The following is a 24,774-nucleotide window of genomic DNA, read 5'->3' on the forward strand; positions in this document are numbered from 1 at the left end:
TGATTTCTGCCCCCTGGTTGTGCGTGCATCTCGGCGATGACGTTGCACGGAAACCCGTCTATAGGTGCCACATAGGTTTTCACAACCGTTCTGCAGAGACTGGTGGGAAAATTCAAGCTGGCACCTCAACTTCTTCACACAGGAACAGAAAGTAATTGCAGCTGCGGAAACATCACCCCCCACCACCACCATCAGTCTCTAGTGTAAATGTCGTTCATTAACAACCTGTGTGCTGCTGTGGGAACTGCTGCATCAGCACAGCCAGCTGAGGGAAGTTGGACTCATTTTTTTCATGCCATTCATTTGATTTGCATCTTCAAATATAAATTACTTTATAACAACTTTATTTGCTTTATACTGCAGCTGAAAAGTACAATACATCCATCTATCTATCTATCTGTCTGTCTGTCTGTCTATCTGTCTATCTGTCTATCTATCTGTCTACCGATATATATATATATATATATATATATATACACACACACACATTTTGCTTCATCAAGTAGTCGGAGACACTTGTAGTCAGAAGTCTCAGTTTATCACAAATACATTTGGGTTTATCAAGCTGAGAAGAAGTCAAACCTTCAGCGCAGGTGCAGTTTGACCTCTCTGTCTCCAGGCGGATAAGGTGTGTGTGTGTGTGTGTGTGTGTGTGTGTGTGTGTGTGTGTGTGTCTCAGCGACTGGAACATTGTGTCTGGTTTCAGTTCTTGTTTTTCTTGCCTTAGATATTATTTTCTTAGAAGGCAGCACAGTAAAAGTGCACTCACATTTCTTGTGACAAAGTTAGACTCAGGTTAGATCAGGCATATTTTTCTCTCAATTCCCTCCTTTTTTTATATTAATGATAAAATCAATCAATATAGAAAACTCATGTTTACATATTGACATAAAAGCACGAGATACATATACATGTTTTAGCAAAGATAAACTGAATACATCGACCTGCTCTGTAATCACCGACATTACATTAGCTTTTTGGGGTTTCATAATGAGGATCACACACAATAATAAGAATAATAACAACAAAAATAATAAGAATAATAACTTTATTTATAGAGAACAAAGTGCTTTAACACGTGTAAACTGTCTGACCGTTGCTTCCCTGTCGTCAGGTAAAGTTTCAAATGATGGCAGGTTGTGACATTTCTAAATTAAAGGGAGAGGCCATCGCTGTCCACAGCACACTTCTGAGAAGAACCTCGTATGTCGTCGAGAGAGGGAATTCTGTGCAGAGGGAGTTAGAGTAGACGCCCTGGTCACAGATCGACAGCGTGTGCATGTATGCTGTAAATTGTTCTGTTTTATGTCTTGGTGCCTGTCTTGGCCAGGACGCTCTTGGAAAAGAGATTTTTAATCTCAATGAGTTTTTTTCTGGTTAAATGAAGGTAAAATAAATCAAATAAATGCTTGTGTCCAAATGTTCCTGCTGACTGATGCACAGTGATTATTTCAACATCTTCCAATAGTTCTTTAATCTCTTACTTTATGAAATGTGCACAATTTTCACTGTACAATCTTTGTGGTTTTCCAAATCAGTCATTGCATCTGCTTTAAATCTCAACCCACTTTGAAAATGTATGAACAATCATCAGACAACACTTCTTCCCTTCACATGATGAAGTGGTCTGGAGACTTGGCTGCATCCGGTTTAAAATTGCTTTGTGGATTTTGTTTTGCACAGATTTTGTAATTTTAACACAAGGTTGCGAAGTGCTCTCTTACTTCCTTTTGAGACATGTGTTTCACCATGGCTGTGAATCTGAAGAGGGATTTAGGTAAAACATATTCATTCTCTGGTCGTACACATAGACCTTCTTTATTCACAAAGCATCTGTTTTCTTTCTTTCTTTCTTTTTCTCTTCTGGAGGTGCTTGTGTCTGCAGTGTCTTCCAAGTATCCAACTCACATGTCTGTCACATGTAACTCCTCTGAGTGAGTTAGAGGATGTTTTGCAACTCTCCTAGCGTCCTCGTGTGCTGTGTGGTTTCCTCTTCACATGTCATATTTTGCATGTATGTGTGATGCACATTTACAAACAGGAAGTTTGGACAGACAGGTCTTTCTTTGTTATTGGCTTCCCTGCAGATTAGGGATCTCCCAATCAGGTTTTTTCATTTGAAGTCATTTGAATTTGAGTGTCTACTGATCCCGATCCAATACTTCTATAATGCTTAAAAAACGAATAAAGAAGAGCGAAAAAACAGATCCAGGATGTTCCTTATTTTTTATTTAATTCACCTTATTTTAACATTCAACAACTCACTTCTGTGAGGTAGCTTAAACAATCCAGTAATAAATAACATAAATTCTTCACTTTTGGACTTTAGTGCAACAGTAAATATAAAAAATGTCTAAGATAAAAACAAATAGCACCTCAACTTAAAATAGCCGGCAGGCATGTAAACAAATACAAAAATAAAAGTGCCACAGTGTTTGCAAAGCCAGTAATGTGCTTTTAGGAACTGCTGTCATCACAGTAGTAAGTTTCACAGAAGGAAATGTATGTTTTTCTTAATGAAAACTAACATCTCTACCTTGTCAGGTTTGAGCCTGTTTCTGTTTGCAACAGCACTAAAAAGTCTCTCACTGTCCACAGAGCTGCAGGGGCACTGATGCAACAGCAGCCACAGAGGGAAACTGATTAGCATGTTCTTTCCAGTACTGAAGTGGGTCGCTTTTCTTAGGGTGGTTTTTTTCTGAGAGGTAGGTCTGCACTTGATTTTCTGCTGATGCAGTACGGACCGCCCCTGTGACTGCCTCTCTTGTAAGATTTCCTCAAAGGCTGCTACATGCTTCATGATGCGGTGCCTTGCTCACTGGCTCTGCTGCAGCCCTCCTCCCCTCTGTCTTTGCCACCTCCTGGATAAGGTGTTCCTTTGCAAGCAACAGGTTGGCTGACTTTGTGAAAAAGCTAAAAACAGATAAAAGTAACACACAATTCAAAACAATAAGACAAGAAGAGACACCACATAGCACAGCACTTCAGTTAGGAAACTGCCTACACATGTATTCAATTAATAAACAATAAAAACAATCTGACCTTGAAGTTGAATTAAATTTCCCAAAACAAAATTAAAAAGGAAGTAAAAAATAAATTGGCTTAATACTGGTGTCTGGTGATGACTTGACTTTATATAACATGATGTACAAAAGGTGCATTTTAATTTTACTATACTTGCCCATCTTTGTATCTGGGGTCTAGAAGAGTGGCTCAGTTTCAACATCAGCTTCTCCACTGCCTCCAGCAGAGTCCTCTTCAATGTTTTTATTCCCTGGTCTTCATCATCCTCCCGAGACAGAACACGTCTGAGGACTAATGAGTGAATGAATGACTTAATGAATGCATGGGATTATAGTTTGTTTTAAACAACATCAATAAATGTTACAGTATAAAGCAATAAATAAAAATACAAATGAGCTGTTATGGCAGGGATCACATCAGCAGTCTTATTCATCAGCTCCCACTGGTGAGCTGTCAGTGTTGCTGCTGGTGTTTTTGTTGCAGTAGGCTCTGCAGCATGTAGAGGCTGCTGTTCCATCCTGTCTGCACAGAAGAGAACATGATTCACTTTATTTTTGTGCAAATTAGGTGCAGAGCACGTAATGTATTAGTGGCTTACTAAATCAAGTGTATGGGAAATAATAATAATAAAATAGAAATACATTAAAGAATGTTACATGTCACCTGTACATCTTGCTGTAGGCGCTTGATATCCATATTTAGGTCCATCTGTATGTCTTCTAGTCCAGAGTAGGCTGAATGTAGCTGCCTTCTAGTTGTGTTAAATCCCTAGTTTACATATCTCACAGTTTGCTATGGCAATGTTGTTGTCATCAACTTTGTAACACCTCCAGATCGCAGACGTACTCGCGCTTTCCGCTTCAAGCTGCTTACGTGTTCTACTTTGCCGGCATTTAACCAATAGCGTCTCTGCAACAAAGTGATGTCATGCCGCTCGCGCTGCTGTGTTACTCTGTGCCACCGCGTAACTATAGATGTGTTAAATAATGAGAATATATATACATTTATATCCGAGTCCGATCAGGGTTAGGTTAATTTACAAAATAAATGTTGTATTTCAAACAAATTGGACACTTATTAGCTAATTTTACCAAAACTCCCTTCACCGCCATGCATCATGGGAATTCTTGACAAGAAGTGCTTTTCAATTAAAACTTCCCTGATTACATTAATTTGAATTCACTCTCACAACATTTTCAATATTTGGGATTAGATAAATATAATGCTTATGTTTTATTTAACTACAATGGGTGGATTTTATTCCAAACATTTTCATTTGCAATTTAATTAAATATTTGCCTCAAAATCAAAAGCACAATCATATTGAATATATTTTACCTAATACATTACTTCAAATCTACATGACCACAGGATCTTTTGTGTACAGGGAAGCTTTTAATTTCTCTTGTCCCTGATTTGTTTTTCAGCCTTCTCTTGTGAGATTTACTTTATTTTAAAAGAGACCAAGCAGGATGGCTTTCGTACATGTTATGGATCCTAAAGGGGCCCTCTGCAGACTTTTCCCTTTTAAACATGAATGAGGCCCCGTTTTCCCCTGGATCAACATGTGATCTGTATCTAGATAAGGACATCTGATCCACGAGTCTCTGCATTTATATTAAAATGTTTAGTCATTTTCTGGATTGTACCCAGATTATTCTGTCCTTTCAAAGGTAGATGTTTTTTGTTTTTTTTTAAATTGAGACTTTGAAGAAGCTTTTTTGAAGATGTTTAAACACTAACGTTTCCTCTAACTGCAGATTTAAACCAGCTAACCTTGATTCTTTCTTGCAGCTGACTGGGATGCAGTAGCCTGTGCAGTAGTCTGAATGACCATCGCTGGCATCTTCACCTGAGGCCAAAATGAACTTGAGTATTTCTCTTTTCAACCCACTTTCTACTTCTCCTCCATCTCACAGGGAGATATTGTACTTTTTAGTGTAGTTATTTTACAAAGTCAGATTTCTAAACACAAAACAATATAAATGTGTTGTTTTTTTATAAATGAAACTACCCAACAGTCAATACAAGTACAGGATTATTACATTGACAGAGACATTAACTGGTAGCTACATTTTTTCATGTGAAAACATTTCATGGTTCCAGCTTTACACGTGTGAATATTTGCTGCTTTTCCTTTTATTTATTAAAATTTATTTGTAATAATGTTGAGCTGTGAACCACCATCATCCCTGTGTGTTCCTCTGGATGTGACAGAGTATCATCAGTGGATCTGGACTGCTCTGCTGCTGCTCTGTCCTTCTACACAGTCTCTGCAGACACACTGAGACTCCTCCACTCCTTCTGCTGCACACTCAGACACCTCCTCCACCTGGACCTCCACCTGGACCTCCACCTGGACCTGGACTTTATTTCATTCAGATGTTCTGAACCCAAAGAGCCTCTGCAGATTAGTTCTGTTTCTGACAACAGAACTGCAGATTAACACTTGTTTAAATCGACTTTTCTGTTTTGCTTTCTGTTGCAGCTTCACCTTGTGGATTGATGGAGAATTGCAGTTAATTTCCACGTTATATTTCTAACATATTTTGGTGGTTGATGTGAAAAAGCAGCATCCAGCCTGCATGCATAAAGTTCCCTCTCTGAAATTCTGCTTATTACCACCAACACCAGACTTTTCTCTCAGTTTAACAGATAATAGTTTGTAACACAGAAACAAAATAATACCATCTGTCAGTTCGTCTGACGTGATGGTATGCAGCATAAATAACACGAGATATAATGATGCATAAAACAAAAATGTTTTCTAGAGTAGAAATCTGGAAGAAAACAAATGCTGCGAGACAACACTTTTGCTAGCAAAACAAAGACGCCATCATGAATTGACCACTGAGTCCTCCTTTACAGCGCAGAAGGTCAGGGGTGGAGGGTTCCCTTCAGTATCCCGTCATGGCAAAGGACGCTCCTGCTGCGCTGTCATGACGTTTGATCTGATGGATCATCAGCAGGGACATCAGCAGGCCCAGCAGCTACAAGGACAGGTAGTCAGTTAGGAAGACATACAGGTGAGTAGAGCAGCTGTCAGACACTGTCCATCAGACCAGAAGTGAAAGACTTTCACACTGGATTGACAGATGATTGGATCATTTTGTACCATTAATAAAACATTTTTAACTATCAGCCATGTTTCTACATGTGAGACGTCAACAACTCGGCAACTCATGTACCAACATTTTCTCAGACATCCCGAGTTGTTGTTCCGACCTTTTCCTTCACGGGAACTTTCCCAGACAGGGAAAAAAAAATCAAATTATTCAGACACTAACTAACTTATGTAGTTCCTGACTACATAAAGATTACTTTACTTTCTTTATTAGCTTTTCCTGGATTACTTGACTCAGGGCATCATCACAACGGTCTAAAACCCACTTGTGACTTACAAAACAATAATTTTGTGCAGCCAAATAAAAAGCTAAAGTAACTAAATTAATATTACGGCCTCGTTGGTACAGTTAGGAACAACACGCTGCACCACAGTTGCTGAAGTGTAATCATCGGCTACAGATCGTTGTTAGCAACAACATCATTTAAAGCTACTGAAATGCATTTTGGGACATGGAGTGGACATCTCCCTTAATGTTTAATGATCATGAATGTTATTCCCTGGAAATTCCTCCTCACAACAGAGGAGAGTAACAGAGGAGCTTACTGCAGTGACAGCAAATCCAAAGCAGAAGCCCAGGCCGATCTTTAAGACAAAGGTGACCGACTCAAAGAGGTGGTCACCGCAGGTCTGCAGAGGAGACGATGGAGAAAGGGGCATTATCTGGAAACATCACTGACTTGTAAACTGGATGGTGTTTTGGTTGGTTGAGTGATTGAATACCTGTTTATAGATGAAGCTTGGGCCTGAGGTTCCCTGCAAGAAAACAAGAGCAAGAAGTACAATGATGTGTGTGTACAGTATATATAAATAACATAAACCTGATATTCCAGATTGATTTTAAAAAAACAACCTGAGGTTTGGATTTACAGTCAGATCCTCTCAGTAAGTTACACCCACAGGATGAAGGGATATCATCACCCCAGTCCTCGGCGCTCACCAGTCCACAGCACTTTACCTGCAACCACATTAGGGTGAGTTTTAACAGAAACCTGCGTTGCTGCTGCAGCAGATGACAGGATCACAATAAGGACTGTTGATCCTCCTTTAGGAGTGTGGCCTGTCTTTTTATTGTTGAGCAACATAGCAGCTGTTATTGTGACGTAATATGATCATCAATGCAAAGTGTAAAAATGTGATTAGGCTATATGAAAGTTTCCTGCATACTAAGAGCGACACCTCATCCTAGAATCGTTCGGTCTAACTGGACCAGACTCAGAAGGGTTAATGGTACACAACATTACCTCTTTCTGTAGCTTATTAAGCAGCTCTCTCATTTCCATGTCATACATGAAGGGCTGTACCGCCTGAATGCGGCTTTTCACCTACAAGAAGAGAAAGAACAACATTAGCATCAAGATAACAGAGCATGATAGATGATGACCACAGATGATAAATACAGAAACTGATACAGAGAAAGAACAACGTTAGTGTCAAGAGAACAGAAGGAGACAGTGATGGTAACATATACAGAGAATAACAGAACTGGATCATAAATATTTCTGGACGGACGGACGGACGGACGGACGGACGGACGGACAGATGACCTCGTTCCTTTCAACAGTGAGAATGATGCCAAAGATCGTCATGGTAATAAGTCCATCCCCCATGAAGCCTGCAAACTGTACATGAAACAATATGAACAACATTAATAAGATATCACGACACCTTCTTGTTTTCACAGCTCAACAAAATGATCAAATTAACAAAAAACAGTTGATTCTCCTGAGTTCTTGTGCTACGTACTATTTTGAGGGCGAATGTGTTCTCTTTGCGGCCTGCATAGACCCCCAGACCGGCGATGTAGAGGATGCCGATGGCAAACATCCAAATACAACCCAGGTTGGGGCTCCCAGCCGTCTCCAGCTGCCACGACACAAACACTGATTTAACACTTTAAAATTATAATGCTGCATTAAATTACTGTCGGTGGTGTCAGAGAGGAGGACGCTGTCCAAACTACATGTCATCTTGGACAATGTCTCCCACCCGCTCCGTGACCTGCTGCTCAAACACAGGAGCTCTTTCAGCGCGAGACTCATTCCCCCAGAATGCAGCACAGAGCGCCACAGGAAGTCATTCCTGCCTGTGGCCATCAAACTTTATAACTCCTCCCTCTAAGTGTCACGGACACTTAGTTTTAAACTGGACCTCAGTAAAGCAATCCTGATTCAAATTTTCTTATCGTCAATAATGCCAAATTTTCTGGCATGAAGAGAGATGCTCAGTATTTCTGATGTGATGGTGGAGTGGATAAGACAAGTGTTGGTGTGAGAGACCCGGGTTCAATTCCCACTGTGACCCGTCCACCAATGTGTCCCTGAGCAACACACTTAACCCCTCCTGCTCCAGAGGCGTCTAAATGTAAATATGATAACATTTTCAGAGCCCTCCTGTTTTTCTGCTGCAGAGAAGGTCGACTGTGAGAACAGAAAAACTTCCTGGAGCTGCATCTGTTCTGCATTAAGGAGACACCACAGTCCAAAATGATGATTTTGCAACAATCTGTAAAGTTATTTTGCAGCTATTATTATTAGCATACTTTAATCAAATGTCTAAAACAATCTTGAATAATACATAAATCATTATTATTTGTCTGTTTTATACCAAATCTGTCAACTGCAGATCGAGCATCCATCTTTTTTCCAGGTAAAAGTTTGACTGTTCTTTTTAAAACTCTCCATGTTGAATCAGATATCATTTGAAAGTTTGTTATCTAGAGCACAATGTTAGCTACTTCATTTATCATATCTGTAAAGATGACATGTTTCAGTCATCAATCACCTGATTAACTCTGCACATGCTCAGTTTAGTCCTTATTCCACTAGCTCCCCGTGGCAGCACAGGAAATTTGAGAAGGAACAAAATAATTTTAAGAAAGAAAGTTTGTAGTTTTTTATTATATCATTTCCTGCTTTGTAGTTAAACTCACCAAACTTCACGTTTATTCTGTGTCTCTATCTTCCATGTAAGTTGTTGGTGCTCATGTTTTAGCTGTAAGCTGTATCAACAACCAGAGTCTGGGTTTGTTGTAACAACAAAGAAAAATAAGTTGTATTTATGTTTTCAGTACGTGTCTGACACACACACATTAATTATGTTAAACAATTTAAGTGTTGAATAAAAAGCTTTCAACATTATATTTCTCTCATGTTCCTTATTACATAATGTTACATTTCCCCCAGAGTAAGTTACAACTAACCCAGACTGTCGGGTGAACTAATATATATATATATATATATATATATAAAAACCATTTTCTGTCTGTAGATAACAGCAGACACATGTAACTGGCTTAAAAGAGCTCAGAGAGACAGACAGAAATGAAAAATGTCCCATCTTATCTATATACAGTGGGTACGGAAAGTATTCAGACCCCTTTAAATTTTTCACTCTTTGTTTCATTGCAGCCATTTTCCAAAAATCAAAAAAGTTCATTTTATTTCTCAGTAATGTACACTCAGCACCCCATCTTGACAGAAAGAAACAGAAATGTAGAAATTTTTGCAAATTTATTAAAAAAGAAAAACTGAAATATCACATGGTCATAAGTATTCAGACCCTTTGCTCAGTATTGAGTAGAAGCACCCTTTTGTTCTAATACAGCCATGATCGTTTTGGGAAAGATGCAACAAGTTTTTCACATCTGGATTTGGGTATCCTCTGCCATTCCTCCTTGCAGATCCTCTCCAGTTCTGTCAGGTTGGATGGTAAACGTTGGTGGACAGCCATTTTCAGGTCTCTCCAGAGATGCTCAATTGGGTTTAAGTCAGGGCTCTGGCTGGGCCATTCAAGAACAGCCACGGAGTTGTTGTGAAGCCACTCCTTCGTTATTTTAGCGGTGCGCTTAGGGTCATTGTCTTGTTGGAAGGTAAACCTTCGGCCCAGTCTGAGGTCCAGAGCACTCTAGAAAAGGTTTTCTTCCAGGATATCCCTGTACTTGGCCGCATTCATCTTTCCCTCGATTGCAACCGGTCGTCCTGTCCCTGCAGCTGAAAAACACCCCCACAGCATGATGCTGCCACCACCATGCTTCACTGTTGAGACTGTATTGGACAGGTGATGAGCAGTGCCTGGTTTTCTCCACACATACCGCTTAGAATTAAGGCCAAAAAGTTCTATCTTGGTCTCATCAGACCAGAGGATCTTATTTATCACCATCTTGGAGTCCTTCAGGTGTTTTTTAGCAAACTCCATGCAGGCTTTCATGTGTCTTGCACTGAGGAGAGGCTTCCGTCGGGCCACTCTGCCATAAAGCCCCGACTGGTGGATTGCTGCAGTGATGGTTGACTTACTACAACTTTCTCCCATCTCCCGACTGCATCTCTGGAGCTCAGCCACAGTGACCTTTGGGTTCTTCTTTACCTCTCTCACCAAGGCTCTTCTCCCCCGATAGCTCAGTTTGGCCGGACGGCCAGCTCTAGGAAGGGTTCTGGTCGTCCCAAACGTCTTCCATTTGAGGATTATGGAGGCCACTGTGCTCTTAGGAACCTTAAGTGCAGCAGAAATTTTTTTGTAACCTTGGCCAGATCTGTGCCTTGCCACAATTCTGTCTCTGAGCTCTTCAGGCAGTTCCTTTGACCTCATGATTCTCATTTGCTCTGACATGCACTGTGAGCTGTAAGGTCTTATATAGACAGGTGTGTGGCTTTCCTAATCAAGTCCAATCAGTATAATCAAACACAGCTGGACTCAAATGAAGGTGTAAAACCATCTCAAGGATGATCAGAAGAAATAGACAGCACCTGAGTTAAATATGAGTGTCACGGCAAAGGGTCTGAATACTTATGACCATGTGATATTTCAGTTTTTCTTTTTTAATAAATTTGCAAAAATTTCTAAATTTCTGTTTTTTTCTGTCAAGATGGGGTGCTGAGTGTACATTACTGAGAAATAAAATGAACTTTTTTGATTTTTGGAAAATGGCTGCAATGAAACAAAGAGTGAAAAATTTAAAGGGGTCTGAATACTTTCCGTACCCACTGTACATGTGATGTCCTGATTTAAAACAAACAGCTGTGTTTTTCACACACACAAACTAGCTGCTTTTGTTTTAATTTTCAGCCTTGAATTATCAGAGACTTTCTGCCATAACCAGGTCTGAGCGTAGTATTTATGCTGCTGGCTGTCAGTGGCAATGCAAGGTTATTTAAACTGCCGTAAAATCAATGATTAAAACATTTATTAGAGCGATTTTATTTTTTGAGTCATCAACACAACAAACCCTGTAAAGCCTCTCTGTATTTCCCCAAACTGACACTTAATTATTTAATTGTTCACATTATGAATCACGTTACAGTAAATCTGCTGCTCGTTCTGCTAACAGACATCCTGCAATGAGAAGTTGTAAATTCATGTTTGGCAGCGACCGCTGACCCAACAAAGAAAGTGAACAGGGAAGGAATTCATCAGGCAGCTCACAGCACACATTTAGGATTTCATGACCTGGTAGATAAACAACTCCATGTCTGGTTTAGCTTCTGTCCACATCATTTATAGTCTTTCCCGATGCTTGTTCTTCTGACATGCAATAGAAATAAACATATTTTGATGTTCCTATGCCAAGAAAAGGTTTTATAGTGGGAGGAGTTTGTTGTCCTGTGTTGCCACATCTAGGTAAGAATCACTTGTGGAACGATCCTCCGGCGTCTTTTAAAAGCGGTTCATGGTTAAATGCTGAGCTCATTTGACAAACATTATTTGGTCTTAAAACCATCGTGCAATTAGTTAAACAGTCAAGATTTTCCTTCTGCATTCTGTTCTGCAGTTTGCTGCCACAGAGTGGAACATGAAGTTCAGTTGTTGTTGTTTACCTTGTGTCTATGGGGGGTGGCCCTCAGCAGCCCGATGATCATCATACATCCGATGACCTGAGGAAACATCACATTATTTAGTTTAAAGAGTCTAAACAATGTCAGAGGAGAAAGAATCAACAGAAAACCAGAAGTCAGATTACTAAAAGGAATAAAAAATCTGAAATCTATGTAAACACTGCTGGCAAAGCTGTGACAAACCCACATAACTGTATTTCAAATTCTAGCGAGGATCTCAAAGTTTCCAACAATACGACTGCATTCGTATAAAATGATGCACAAGACTTATTTATTTATTTAATATTTCAACTGTAAATAAACCATCTTATACTGGCCTTGAACATTTCCCTCAGTGTAAATATTGTAAAAATAGCTGGAACAAGCGAATACACAATATAAATTACAAGTTAAAACACTTAAAGGAGTCATTTGCCGCGTTTCGACCAGGGAACTTTACCCCGGAACTAGGAACCTTTGGAGGAACTCACTGCGTTTCCACCGGAGGGACCAGGGTTTAAACTTAGTTCTAGGCTCCTTATTTTACCCCCAAAGAGTCCCTGCTCGGGGGGGTAGTACTTTCCGAAAGTACCGGTACTTTGGGGGGGTGAATTTCTGAATGGGCTACTGGCTTTAACTGGAGAATGTCGGCTGTTTTTCTACGACTGCTCGTCTCTTTTCCACCTTTGTTTGCAAACCAATAAATCACCACCAGCAGTCAGAGAGCCTCACAAGATGTCGCCTGATATCAAATGTCTGCATTAAATGTATAGCTGGGAAAAAGAAGCCAGCGCACAGCGGTGTGTTTACAGCTAAATACTGGGTCAGAAGTTGTTGTTTTGAGTTTTCATCAGTCAGGAAGTTCTTACACAGAGCTGAAGTCGGTCTCTCCAAAACAAGCGGAACAGCTGATTACAGCAGGTGATAAAGCTCATTAAAAATCCTGTTCCCCGTTCGCTCAGGTGACAGACGTGATGCTGCAGCTCTTGTTGCTGGATAACCTTCCAAACTGTCCCGGTTTCATTCCTCTGTTGCTTTCTCTGTGCTGGAGTTATTTTAAGAACTCATTTATAAATGTTGCTCAGGGCTAGTGGTTACAAATAATGATGCCGGTGCGTCGCTGTGTACGGCCAGGCCTACAGCCTACAGCCTACGCCAGCTGGTTAATTTGCCTAATCTTCGCAGGTCTTTAGACCACGGTGGAAACAAACACAACAGTGGGCTGAAGGAACCTTTTAGCTCCTTGAAAAGAGGTCTGGGGACTAAAAAGTCCCGGGAACTTTTGGTCAAAACGCGACTATTGTGAGGAGAAAGTGGGACATGACAGAAAAAGTTGAAGAACTGCTAGAAAGAAAGCTCTGAGGAAATTCAAGGGAAAAGCCAAGACTTAAAATTTAAAATGATTAATCAACACATTTATTGATCTTATGATGATATTAAAGTTAAAGCATCTTTGACGTCAGTGATGTGAGCACACGGAACATGTGGCAGAGTTTAGATACAAGGGATTAAAATCAAATCCATGATATTAGATTGGACTGTGACAGGATGTGGTTCACCTGCAGGAGGAAGCGGAGAAGTTTTAAGTGTATTAATTACCCTCCACCCACATTTAATGGAAACACACAGTTTTCACACCTTCTAATGCTCTGCTAACAGCCCACAAACTAACAAGTACTATTTCATATGATGATACAATGAGTCATTAAAAACACTTTTACATTTTATAGGCAAGGCAAGTTTATTTGTGCAGCACATTTCAACGACATTTTAAGTGCTTTACATAAAACATAAAAGCAACACAGTAATATAAATAAAAGTCATTTAAATAAAATAATTTAAATTAGTCAAATTGAAAATAAAAATAGGATTAAACAGGACAGTAAAGCTACAGTGCAGTTTAAGTTATTAATCTACAGCCTTACATGTGATTTAATTACAGGCTGTGGTAAAAAGAAAAGTCTTCAGTCTTAATTTAAAAGAACTGACTGTTTCAGCAGACCTGCAGTTATCTGGGAGTTTGTTCCAGATATACGGAGCATAATAACTGAACGCTGCTTCTCCTTGTTTAGTTTTGACTCTGGGCACAGAAAGCAGACCTGATCCCAGACGACCTGAGAGGTCTGGATGGTTCATAACGAAGCAGAAGATCAGAAATGTATTTTGGCCCTGAACCATTTAGTGCTTTATAAACTAACAGCAGGATTTTGAAATCAGTTCTTTGACATACAGGAAGCCAAAGTAAAGACCTCAGAACTGGGGCGAGTTCAGAGCCGACGTTTTTTCCAATGGAAACCTGGTTCCCCGAACACCCTGTTGTGTTTGTTTCCACCGTGGTCTAAAGACCTGCGAAGATTAGGCAAATTAACCCGCAGTCGCCCCTGGACTGAAGTGATCCACTTTTTTGTGCTGTGACTCAATTTGCATACTTACACTTACTGTTTTGAGGGCATAAGAGCGTTCTTTAATCCTTGATATATTTGTAGCCCGGGCTAAAATACATTTGCAGTAAAATATACATAGTTTATTAAATGAGAGATAACACATAAATACTATAAAATACACGAGTCATTAAAACAGAAAACGTTAAGAATGTCTTTTTAAAAAAGTCTGGAGGTTTTATTCAAAAGTTAAAATGTTTAAATAAGGTTTAAGAATGTTAAAAAGGTTGGAGGTTGCAGTTCAAAAGTTAAAATGTTTAAATAAGGTTTAAGAATGTTAAAAAGGTTGGAGGTTGCAGTTCATTTGAGTGTGTATAGTTTGTATGATGTGTACAGGAGACAGCACATGTGAGAAGTATGACAACCTAAGTCGATGAGCAGTTGACATGTCAATCGTTGTTTTCTGTACCCTGATTGGAACAACCAATCCAAGTTCATTCCCAAGTACAGGGGTGGGACTTAACGGTAGCTGACTCAGATCCCAGACACCTGAGAGCAAGAGAAACGCGTTCACGCAGTTGATGTAAACAGCAGAAATTGTACGAGAGCAATTTGTTCCTAACCGGTGATCGTGGCACCCGAGCCACGATCCAGGCCTGCAACGAGGTCTTGCTTAATTTCAGAGTTGTAAAGACGTGTGAGAGTGTGGGTCCACAGCACAGTGGTGGTTATATAGAGTCCAATAAAACAAGACATGTAAGGGTTTACAAGAGACTTACTAACGAGGGTTTGGGGTTTATTTTCTGAGTATGTTGGTATTTCAATTTGGCTATATTTTGTAAAGGTATTACTTTAAGTTATTTTCAGTTAAAGGGGAATTTTCAGTTTTAATTTTTTCGATCCTGCTGCCCATCCACAGATCACATTCAACAATATTAACATCAGTGATATCAGTGCGAACTTACATTAAGGAACGTGGTTAGAACAACTTCACTAGGCGCTACACAAACAGTGAAGGGCAGAAAGTATTTATTTTTTAAAGGCTTAACTAATACAACTTCTGAATACAACAGGAACCCTGCAGAGTCCTGCTCGGCCATGGGTTGGTCCAGCTGCATGTCACGCCTCTTTTAAACGCCACGGCGGCTGAAAAGACTTCTGCAAAGGATCCATCGGTGTATCCTCGCTTATAGCTCCTCCAGCAAGCCTCCTCCATCCTCGAGGTGCCTTTGAGGAATTGAGATGTCCTTCAAGATGGCGCGCTGGATTTCCAGGTCACAGGTTCGAGGATCGTGGATCGAGGACGTACAGATTTGGGAAATGAGAAAGGCTCTTTATCTCCTGGTAGAGTTTCTGTCATTTCTGCACAGAGGCAGCAGAGGGAGACGGAGCAACAGTGACCTTCTGTCACACCGATCATTTCAACTGAAGGCTGCTGCAAACACTCATCATACAAACATCTCAGCCTGGAAGCATTTTTACCAGATGTGTGCACGTATTGTTTTCATGTTATTGAGTATCTAATCTAAATGAATCTAATCAAATATACGTAATCTAATCTAAGATCTTCTAATCTACATTATCTAATGTAAGAGTTGTGCCAAACATAATATTTCTGTTTCAATATATCTATAAAAATAAAATACACAATAAACATAAGCTCGACAGTCGAAACCCCTCCTGTTCCTCAAACTTCTCCCTCTTTATAGCGCTTCTCTATTTTTCCCATTAACGCCTGAAGTAAAAAAAACCTGTGTAACAGAAAGGAGTGGGGGGGGGACCGTCACTTCCTGTAGCAGGAAGTGACGGTTTTCTGAACAATAAAACAATCTGTACCTGCAAGACTGAAACTTGACACTTCACTGCTTGTTTGATGTTTATCACTTTAAATTTAATAGTAATCAAACAGCAGGACCAGTTTTAATGTTGTTTTGAAACATGTAACTTTTTTAGAGTTCAGACGTTATTTATTATCAAGTATCTATTTGTTCTCTTTGTTCTTAGTAAATCTGTTTTGTGTTCTTTTGAGCATATTAAACTTTTGTTTTTGGAATTTTTTTTTTTAAATCAGTCAATTAGCCTTTTTTCACCTGGACCATAAAAACCTCTTTGTGAACTTATCAAATTAACAAAAACCAAACTTCTTTCTTGGAGGATTTTTCCTGCTAGTTTGCATCTTTTATCTTTTGCTCCAAACACAAATACTAAACTGATGAAAAATAACTTCTAACCAGGGTGCGACTGATACAAAAAGAAAACCCATTACAGCGCAGGCGGGGGCTTCAGTAAACTAAAATCTTACAATGTTTACAGTATTCATGCTTATTTAACTAATGTGTGCAGTCTGTAGATGATAAATCAGTTTTATTAGGCCCACACCAGTTCACGCGTGCCCATACTACACAACATCTTTTATAGTCAGAGGTCACCAAGTATTCTAGAGAGAAACTGCCAGAAAGTCGGACACACAACAGCGGACCATCAGGTCCACTCAAAACAGACCCACACACCCAGAACCAAACACGATCATAAAATACAGTCTGCATTATCATCTCTAATTTAACTTTTTTTTTAGGAAACAGCTCCTTTCCTCGTGCCCATGTTGACTGTAAATCAAATGTAAGCTGCGTTCAATAAAACAGTTGTCATACATTGTTGGGGAATTGGGATTTTTTGCGTCTCTGTAAATAATTTTAAACAGAGTACTGCCTAGACCTGCTCAATGAGTTGGCTTTGTAGTGAATTGGCGTTATAAATAAAACTGAATACATCTAAAATAACACACCTGAATTTTAACATTTACCTAGCCTGGAGAAACTCCTGAATTCCACAGTGAAAACAAATATCATGCTTATTGTAGAAAGACTCACAAAATACTTTAAATGAAATAATAATCTCGATATTAAGAATTACATAAAACATTAAATGATATAGTCTAGTGGTAAAGAAATGACAGGGTGGGTATCATATCAGCTAGCAAACATCATATAGCTCATTTAAGGTAAAATAAATGCTAATTATGAAACTCTGAAGGTAGGAAAGTTAAGTGCATTATAGCAGCTAGACAGCTGACTGACATTAACCTGCAGCGTCTCCACCAGCGTGTGGTGCACTGGACTGGAGCAGCTGCGCTGCGAGTGATGTGGGCAGACAAGACGGTAAATTAACGTCAAAGTTAGGAAATGGTAGGTCCATTGTAGGAATGTCAGAAATAATACCTCAAGATTCTTCAATATAAGGCACGAGTATGGGAAATATATTGTAATATTTACAATGACAGGTGAGAAACCCCTGAACTGTTGATTTTGCCTCTTTTGGGGGGGTCGAAGCCTTAATTAGGGGGTCAAACCCCCCCAATCCCCACCGTAATTCAAACCATGCTTCTAACTAATAAAAGTTTCTACTTACTGCAAACAGCCCATTGAAGAAGAGAAAGAGGCTTCTGATGTGTTTGTAAATTTTTCCCATTTCCAGTTTTTGGTGGTTCTGAGAGATGAAGAAGTGAAGCTGTAACGCTGTGTGATGATGTGCAGCTCTGTGATCTCTGATGGAGCTCCGTGGCTCAGAGGAAGAAGAGACATCAGGCTTTCATACGCTGGATTTTCTCTTTTCTGATGAGTTTAGGCAGCTAAAACTACTTTGTTCAGTTTGGGGAAAGGCTGTAGTGTTGGTTAAAAGACATGAACCCCAGTCTCAGGCGTCTTTCACCCTCTTGAAGGGGTTCTGCAGTGCTAAAACAACCTTACTCTACTTGTGTCTTCGCTTCTGAGAGAGGACAGTCGCTGTTCACACGGTGAAGTCGGTTTGAGTTTCGATAACTGAAACTTCTTGTTTAGAGAGAGGTACAGCCTGTGGTCGTGGTTAAAAAAACCAATGTACGGTGTTGGTGTACTGAACCTTTGAGTTGACGCGAACATTTAATCTAACAATCAAAAGGAGCAAAGAATACACAGGTGTAGTAAAAATACATCAAGTAGAACAATGAGGAGCAAATGCTGCATCACTATATTTTATTTTCTCTTGAAGGAAAGAGAAATGGTTGAGCTGAATCCTGCAGCATTTTTTATTGGCTGTATCGGTTTATTGGTGAATGTATGAACACTGACTTTTAAATAAACGTATTTCACAGTATGAATGATTGTAAGGAGGCTGCTTCGTACAGCCTGTCTGTAGATGAAGAGATGCTGAGTTTCCCCAAAGGAACAACAAGCTGCATCTTATCTTCTGATGGTTTAAAGGTGCAGAGCAGAGTGAGACCGAACCTTTCCATCGCTTTAATGTCACAGATCTTTAGATGTCATTTACATGGAGTCATGACAGAACGTTAAAACCAGGGTCACATTTTAGATTGTTGACTTGTTGTTGGTGAGAAGTCGTGTTTAAGGCTTCCTGCTAAACTAAACGCTTATTTTCAGTCCAAACATTGGATGATTTTATGAGGAAAATGCAAAAGGAGTGACCACAATACACCAGAGGAGAGAAAAGAGGAGGAAGAAGGAGAAAGAAAGAGAAAGAAAGGAGCTCAGAGCATCAAGCTGAAACAAACAAAGAGAAAACTAAAGCAAAGAAGAGGACAGGGAGACTCAAGCAAGTAACAGCAAACTACAGTGCTAAAACAACCTTACTCTACTTGTGTCTTCGCTTCTGAGAGAGGACAGTCGCTGTTCACACGGACACCAGATGTTGCCTGTCAGGTCACATGACAGATGTTTCTCTGGAGAGGTGGGCAGTAGTAGTTAGGAGACAGTAAGCTGCTGCACGCGCGTGACAGACGTGCATAAGGTGTGTGTGGTTCATCCTGCACCCTGTTCTGTGTTTTCAGCTCCAGCTCCTGGTGGTTTCTTGTCTTGTGTTCGGTCTCCCTGTTGGATGTTCTGTTTTTATAGTCCGAGCCCTGTCTTACTTCGTCACCTCTGCCTGTTTGATTGAGGATCTGTCTGCGTGTCTTTATGATTATTTTGGTATATTCGTTATTTGAATCTGTTACAGCTCAGTTTCATGGTCTGTTCAGTGTTCTTCTTATCCTGTTTTGATCCTGGTCTTATAGTAAAGGGCCATAGACTCACATTAGGGGTGTGAAGAGACACTTCACCCCTTTTCCACCGCACAGTCCCAGCTCGACTCGACTCGCCTTTGTTTGGTTTTCCATTGTGGAGAAGTTGGACCTGTACCTGCTACCAGATACTTTTTTTCGTATCACCTCCGTCGAGGTTCTAAGCGAGCTGAGGCGATACTAAAATGTGACGTGAAAACACAGCAGACTGCTGATTGGTCAGAGAGAATCATCACTTTCTGCATCATCATTGCGCTCGCCTGACAGAGGCCAGCAACAGGAAGTTTTATATTTTACAGTTTTCACACGTTATTTCATCACTAAATCACTCCTGAAAAGTTTTGAGGAGAAATCAGCTGTGTAGATTTCAAATATTGACAGTTGTACAAAAAGTGATGGCTGGTGTGTGTGTCGCATTGAACATTACGTCACGGCAGTTGTGTGTGGCATTACTGTCATGACCAGCTACATTCTCTGCGTACGATCTGCAATTGAAAATGGAGCTTGTCCAAACCGAGTCGAGTAGAGTCGAGGCGAGTTGAGTTGGTTCTGGTAAAGGAAAACGGGCTTTAGCTTGCGATACGCCATTTTAGGTTCACAAGAACAAGACGAAAAGATGTTTAAAGATGTCCTAAACGCGGAGCTACATGTGGGGGTCTGGGGGAACTCCTGCAGGAAATTTTGATCAGTAAACACTTTCCTGTATTCTGGATCAATTTATGGTGGAAATGGTTTTATTTATGTAAAAGGAAATTCAAAACCCTACGCGTACCCCCTCTGACGATTTTTTCATCACGCGGACCCTCACGGACCTTCGCGGACGTGGAGAGCATAGTTCTTGCTTCAGACTGACTCTTCAGATTTAGTCCTACAGTAACATGGTGAGTTCTGTAACGGCGCCTTCTCTTGGCCAGATCTCCGTTTGTAAAATAATACTTTCTTTTTTTCTTTATACTTTCACACTAAGGGCCACCTAGTTCAATAATGTTTTAGTTTTTTAAAGAAAATTTAGGGATCGTCCCTTGATTTAAAAGAAAGTTCTGTGACTTTTGGGTTGATTTTTAATAGGTTTAGAAAACAGAGCTGAAGGTGAGTATGAAAGTTTCAGACTGAGTGCTCAGTGGTTGGGTTGAAGGAGGGTTTTTTATGTGGTTTTCACACACAGAAACTGGTGGAAAAAAGAAAGCGGTCACCTCAAGTTTCTCCCCCCTCCTCCCCCCCAACACCAGCAGTCTGCAGTCTAAAGGTTGGAAATCAAACAACTTGTGTGCTGCTGATGAAAATCCTTTTGTTCTCATTTTATTTGCATCTTTGTTGTTGTTTATTTTTTATAAACAACAATATTTATTTAACAATATTTTCATATATGTTATGAATCCTTTAATTAAAATCAACTTTATTTATTTTATGTTATATTAAGTCTGTGTTCTGGTCAGTACTGTGTTTTAAAAGCACTCTGCATCACAGTAGCTGCAAAAACAGTGAAAATGAATATTCTAAACAGTCAGACAGACAGTTTGTAATATGTTGGCAGTTTACACCTACAAACAGAAAAGCCACAAAAAACAGGAAGAAGAACTGTGAGCGCTAACTGCCTCTGAGACCTGAGAATGATTAACTGGGTCATTTTATGGAACTCGGCCAAAAGAGAAAATCCCTCAATGTTGTTTAAAACTAAATAAATCATTTAAGAAAATAAAACAAATCTAATCTTGGAAATCAAGTATGAGCTGAAATAAAAATCTTAAGTTACGTAATGTTTACATTGACTTTGTGTTTGATACTTCAGTTACTTTCAGCCAGGTTTTAAGTGTATATATGTAGATACACTCACGGCCACTTTATTAGGTCCTCCTTGCTAGAAACGGGTTGGACACCCTGTTTGCCATAAAGGGATGGACATGTTCAGCAACAATACTCAGGGAAGCTGTCGCCTTTAAACGAGGGGCCCAAAGTGTGCCAAGAAAATTTCCCCCACACCATTACACCACCACCAGGCTGAACCGTTTATACAAGGCAGGATGGATCCATGCTTTCATTTTGTTAACGCCAAATTCTGACCCGACCATCTGAATGCTTTTTGTTTGGTGAGTCTGTGTGAACTGTAGTCTCAGTTTCCTGTTCTTAGCTGACAGGAGTGGCCCCCGGTGTGGTCTCCTGCTGCTGGAGCCCATCTGCTTGAAGGTTGGGCGTGTTGTGCGTTCAGAGATGGTGTTCTGCACGCCTTGGTTGTAACGAGTGGTTATTTGAGTGACTGTTGCCTTTCTGTCATCTGGAACCAGTCTGTCCATTCTCCTCTGACCTCCGACATCAACAAGACCTTTTCGTCCACACAACTGCTCACTCGATATTTTCTTTTTCAGACCGTTCTCTGTAAACCCTACAGATGGTTGTGGTGAAAATCCCATCATCAGCAGTTTCTGAAATACTCAGACCGGCCCGTCTGGCACCAACAACCATGTCACGTTCAAAGTCACTTAAATCCCCTTTCTTCCCTGTTTTAAGGTCGCTTTGACGTCTACATGCCTAAATGCTGTGAGTTGCTGCCATGTGATTGGCTGATTAGCTATTCATGTTAACAATCAATTGAACAGGTGTACATAATATAGTGGCCGGTCAGTGTGTATCTTGTTGTTTATCTGTCGTTAGTTTTTGTGAAAATGACTTTCTGGTCAGTTATTGTGTCGTCATGACACAGCCTTAATTCAGGCCCTGCCCATAATGCCAGAAAAAGCTTTAGGTGCTTTGGAGGCCTGTCTACCAAAACTAAATTAAAAGCAAAGGCAAGGTGTCAAAACAGACGTGTTGGGCAGTAAGTAAAAATGCAAATTTTTAAAAAAGTTGTGTGTTATTTCATCAGCGAAGTTAAAATGAAAGTCCAGATTTTTAACATACTAAATATAGACGAGACACAATACAAGATCTGGCCTTTACAGTCTTATTGTCACCTGCCTCTTCCTTGGAGTAATATTTAATCCTATTTCAGCTTGGTCCTTCTGTATGATGGGCTGTTTTTACAAATTTACTACTGGTGTAAACTTAGTCTCCATAACTTTTATCGATTCCTTATTTTAACTATGTTTTGGTTCCATGGATGGAAGAAGCCAGCTTGTGCTAAAAAGAAACGATAAGTGGTATTCTCTAAAGAAAAAAAAAGCACAATGACAAGAAAATGACCATTGATCATATTCAGTACAACATACAGTAATGTTGGTTCTATGATAATCTAAATAAAAGAGGTTGCGAATCATTTTCTTACTTTTCACTCATTCATTGCCTTTAAAATCAAAGTCTTTTGTACAGTACAGATGTGTGTAACAATGCAGTGGCACTGCCTTTGTTCATTTCAGGTGCTCAAACGTGAGACTGTAGGGTGTCAAATACGTGGGTTGCAGATGTTAATACTCATCTGCGCCCCACTTCCACAATGAGACATCTTGGAGAAGATGCAGAGGGCTTCTGAATATATTTTGACTAAGGGTAAAGCTTGATTTATACTCCTGCGTAGGGTCTATGCCGTGCATTTATACTTGTGTGTCGGTGTCTCCGTCATTCTGCAATTACACTGCCGAAGTTAGCGCTACAGCGTCCACTGTGTTGACTTTTACTGGGCCGAGCAGGCTAACTTCCGGTTTAGCCCTCCGCTAACGTGATTGGGGGTAAAATTGTATACGAGCGGCTGGTGTAGCCTTTTCAGATGTTATTGACCGAATGGATCAAATATATTGATTCACCGTGTTACAGCCGCTAGTAAAAGTTACTTCGTACACTGAGCCCACATGTTCATCAGAAACTAACATTCACACACATTCATACATGGAACAGCCATCGGGGGCATTTAGGGTTGAACCGCCTACCTTCCGATTAGTGGACAACCCGCTCTACCCCCTGAGCCACACAGCTGTCAGTAAGAGCTGTGATTTTAAAGTTAAAGTGGTAATATTATAATTATAACATTACTTGTCATAATGTTAATAAGCTAGCGTTGGATTCATATTAGATTGCACATGATTAGAGCAATGTAGCATAGCCATGTCTGTTAAAGGCTTAAAATTACGTTAACGATTGTAATTCCCCCACACCGCACCGAGTAATGTTACAATGAACAACGCAGTGCGATTTTATCGTCTTGAATATGATGATGATGTTTATTTCTTTAAGTGAGCGGTTCATGTTGATGTCATGATGCCTCCGTGTCGGCTGCACAGCTTTAACTTTAAATACTAGTTTTGGCTACTTGACATGCTGATTTTACACTTTCTGTCTTAAAAGGAACAAAAAAATATATTTAAAGACTGTCGTCTGTATTTTTGAAAAGCACTGTGAGATAACTGGAACTATATAAATAAAACTGAATTGAATGAATCCTTTGTTCCATTTCCACCCACATGTGTGACGTAATAGCATTGTCAACATAAATAGCTGAGCCATCTTTTATAGTTAACTTGATATTTTACATTACCTGCAACATATATTACTCATTTATTTTCCTGCCATAGTCTCAGTGTGGATCATCTGTCCAACGTGATGAACGAAGAGCTGCAGAGACCTGGGAAGCCTCCTCAGTGTGCTGGACGTCTGTAAAAAAACTTCAAAATGATGGTTGGTACATGGTTCACACTGCAATATATATATAATATATTTTAGTGTGAACCATGTACCAACCATCATTTTGTGCACTCCTTTTGTCTTTACCGTGTTAACCGCAGTGTGGCTTACACTGTAGATATGCACCTATTTGCAAAACCCACAAGACGTTCGCAGTAAATGACACCTCCTACAGATCACAATATTTCCAATTCACATTAAACTGCTGAATGAAGAATGTGATTTGATTTTTAGTATATTTAGTCTGATCCATTTTATAGAACCTAAAATATTCCTACTGCACAAGCAATAGTTTAACAATTTAAAATCATATCTTGCATTAGGAAAACATCAATATTAAATGGTTACAAATGTTAAAGTTGTTTGAAATAATATGTTGTAACAGTAATTAATAATAACAGGACTCAGCCACCTCCCCCACCTGGACCTCCTCCTGGACCTCCACCTGGACCTCCACCTGGACCTGGACCTCATTCTGTTTGTTTTTAATTCATTCAGATGTTCTGAACCCAAAAGAGCCTCTGCAGATTAGTTCTTTTTCTGACAACAGAACTGCAGATTAACACAAAGAGACTTTTCTGCTTTGCTTTCTGTTGCAGCGCCACCTTGTGGATTGATGGAGAATTGCAGTTAAGTACTAATGCCACACTGTGTTACTAACATGAAACTATGCGAGTATAATCAGGTAAATGTACCATCTCCAGTAATCGATTGGGAATTTCTTTTTTAGATTCCTTGTTTGTGAAAATGTACTTGACAATAAACCTGATTGTG

General features: G+C 39.8%; 1 protein-coding gene and 1 long non-coding RNA gene across 4 annotated transcripts; both read right to left on the reverse strand.

Moving 5' to 3' along the window:
• Nucleotides 1-3,187: 3,187 nt before the first annotated feature.
• LOC119896072 lies at nucleotides 3,188-24,487 on the reverse strand. 2 transcript variants are annotated; one of them, XR_005443162.1, is made up of 3 exons: nucleotides 24,452-24,487; nucleotides 3,688-5,386; nucleotides 3,188-3,546 (listed from the first exon to the last, which is right to left on the reverse strand). It is a non-coding gene; the product is annotated as an uncharacterized LOC119896072 (long non-coding RNA). The 2 variants fall into 2 exon arrangements; XR_005443161.1 differs by having other exon boundaries at nucleotides 24,440-24,475.
• Nucleotides 5,007-18,620, reverse strand: LOC119896066 (23 kDa integral membrane protein-like). 2 transcript variants are annotated; one of them, XM_038709547.1, is made up of 9 exons: nucleotides 17,748-18,610; nucleotides 11,962-12,018; nucleotides 7,895-8,014; nucleotides 7,696-7,770; nucleotides 7,393-7,473; nucleotides 7,002-7,106; nucleotides 6,872-6,904; nucleotides 6,695-6,778; nucleotides 5,007-6,014 (listed from the first exon to the last, which is right to left on the reverse strand). In XM_038709547.1, exons 1-9 carry the CDS (start codon nucleotides 17,805-17,807, stop codon nucleotides 5,922-5,924), a joined length of 708 nt encoding a protein of 235 aa, XP_038565475.1. In that variant the 5' UTR covers nucleotides 17,808-18,610; the 3' UTR covers nucleotides 5,007-5,921. The 2 variants fall into 2 exon arrangements, with proteins under 2 accessions (XP_038565475.1, XP_038565476.1); XM_038709548.1 differs by lacking the exon at nucleotides 6,695-6,778 and having other exon boundaries at nucleotides 17,748-18,620.
• Nucleotides 24,488-24,774: the final 287 nt, after the last annotated feature.

This window comes from Micropterus salmoides, unplaced genomic scaffold (genome assembly GCF_014851395.1).
Source record: "Micropterus salmoides isolate LMB-PRFRI ecotype aquatic unplaced genomic scaffold, ASM1485139v1 Ms_hic_scaffold_9, whole genome shotgun sequence".
NCBI classification, from domain to species: Eukaryota; Metazoa; Chordata; class Actinopteri; order Centrarchiformes; family Centrarchidae; genus Micropterus; species Micropterus salmoides.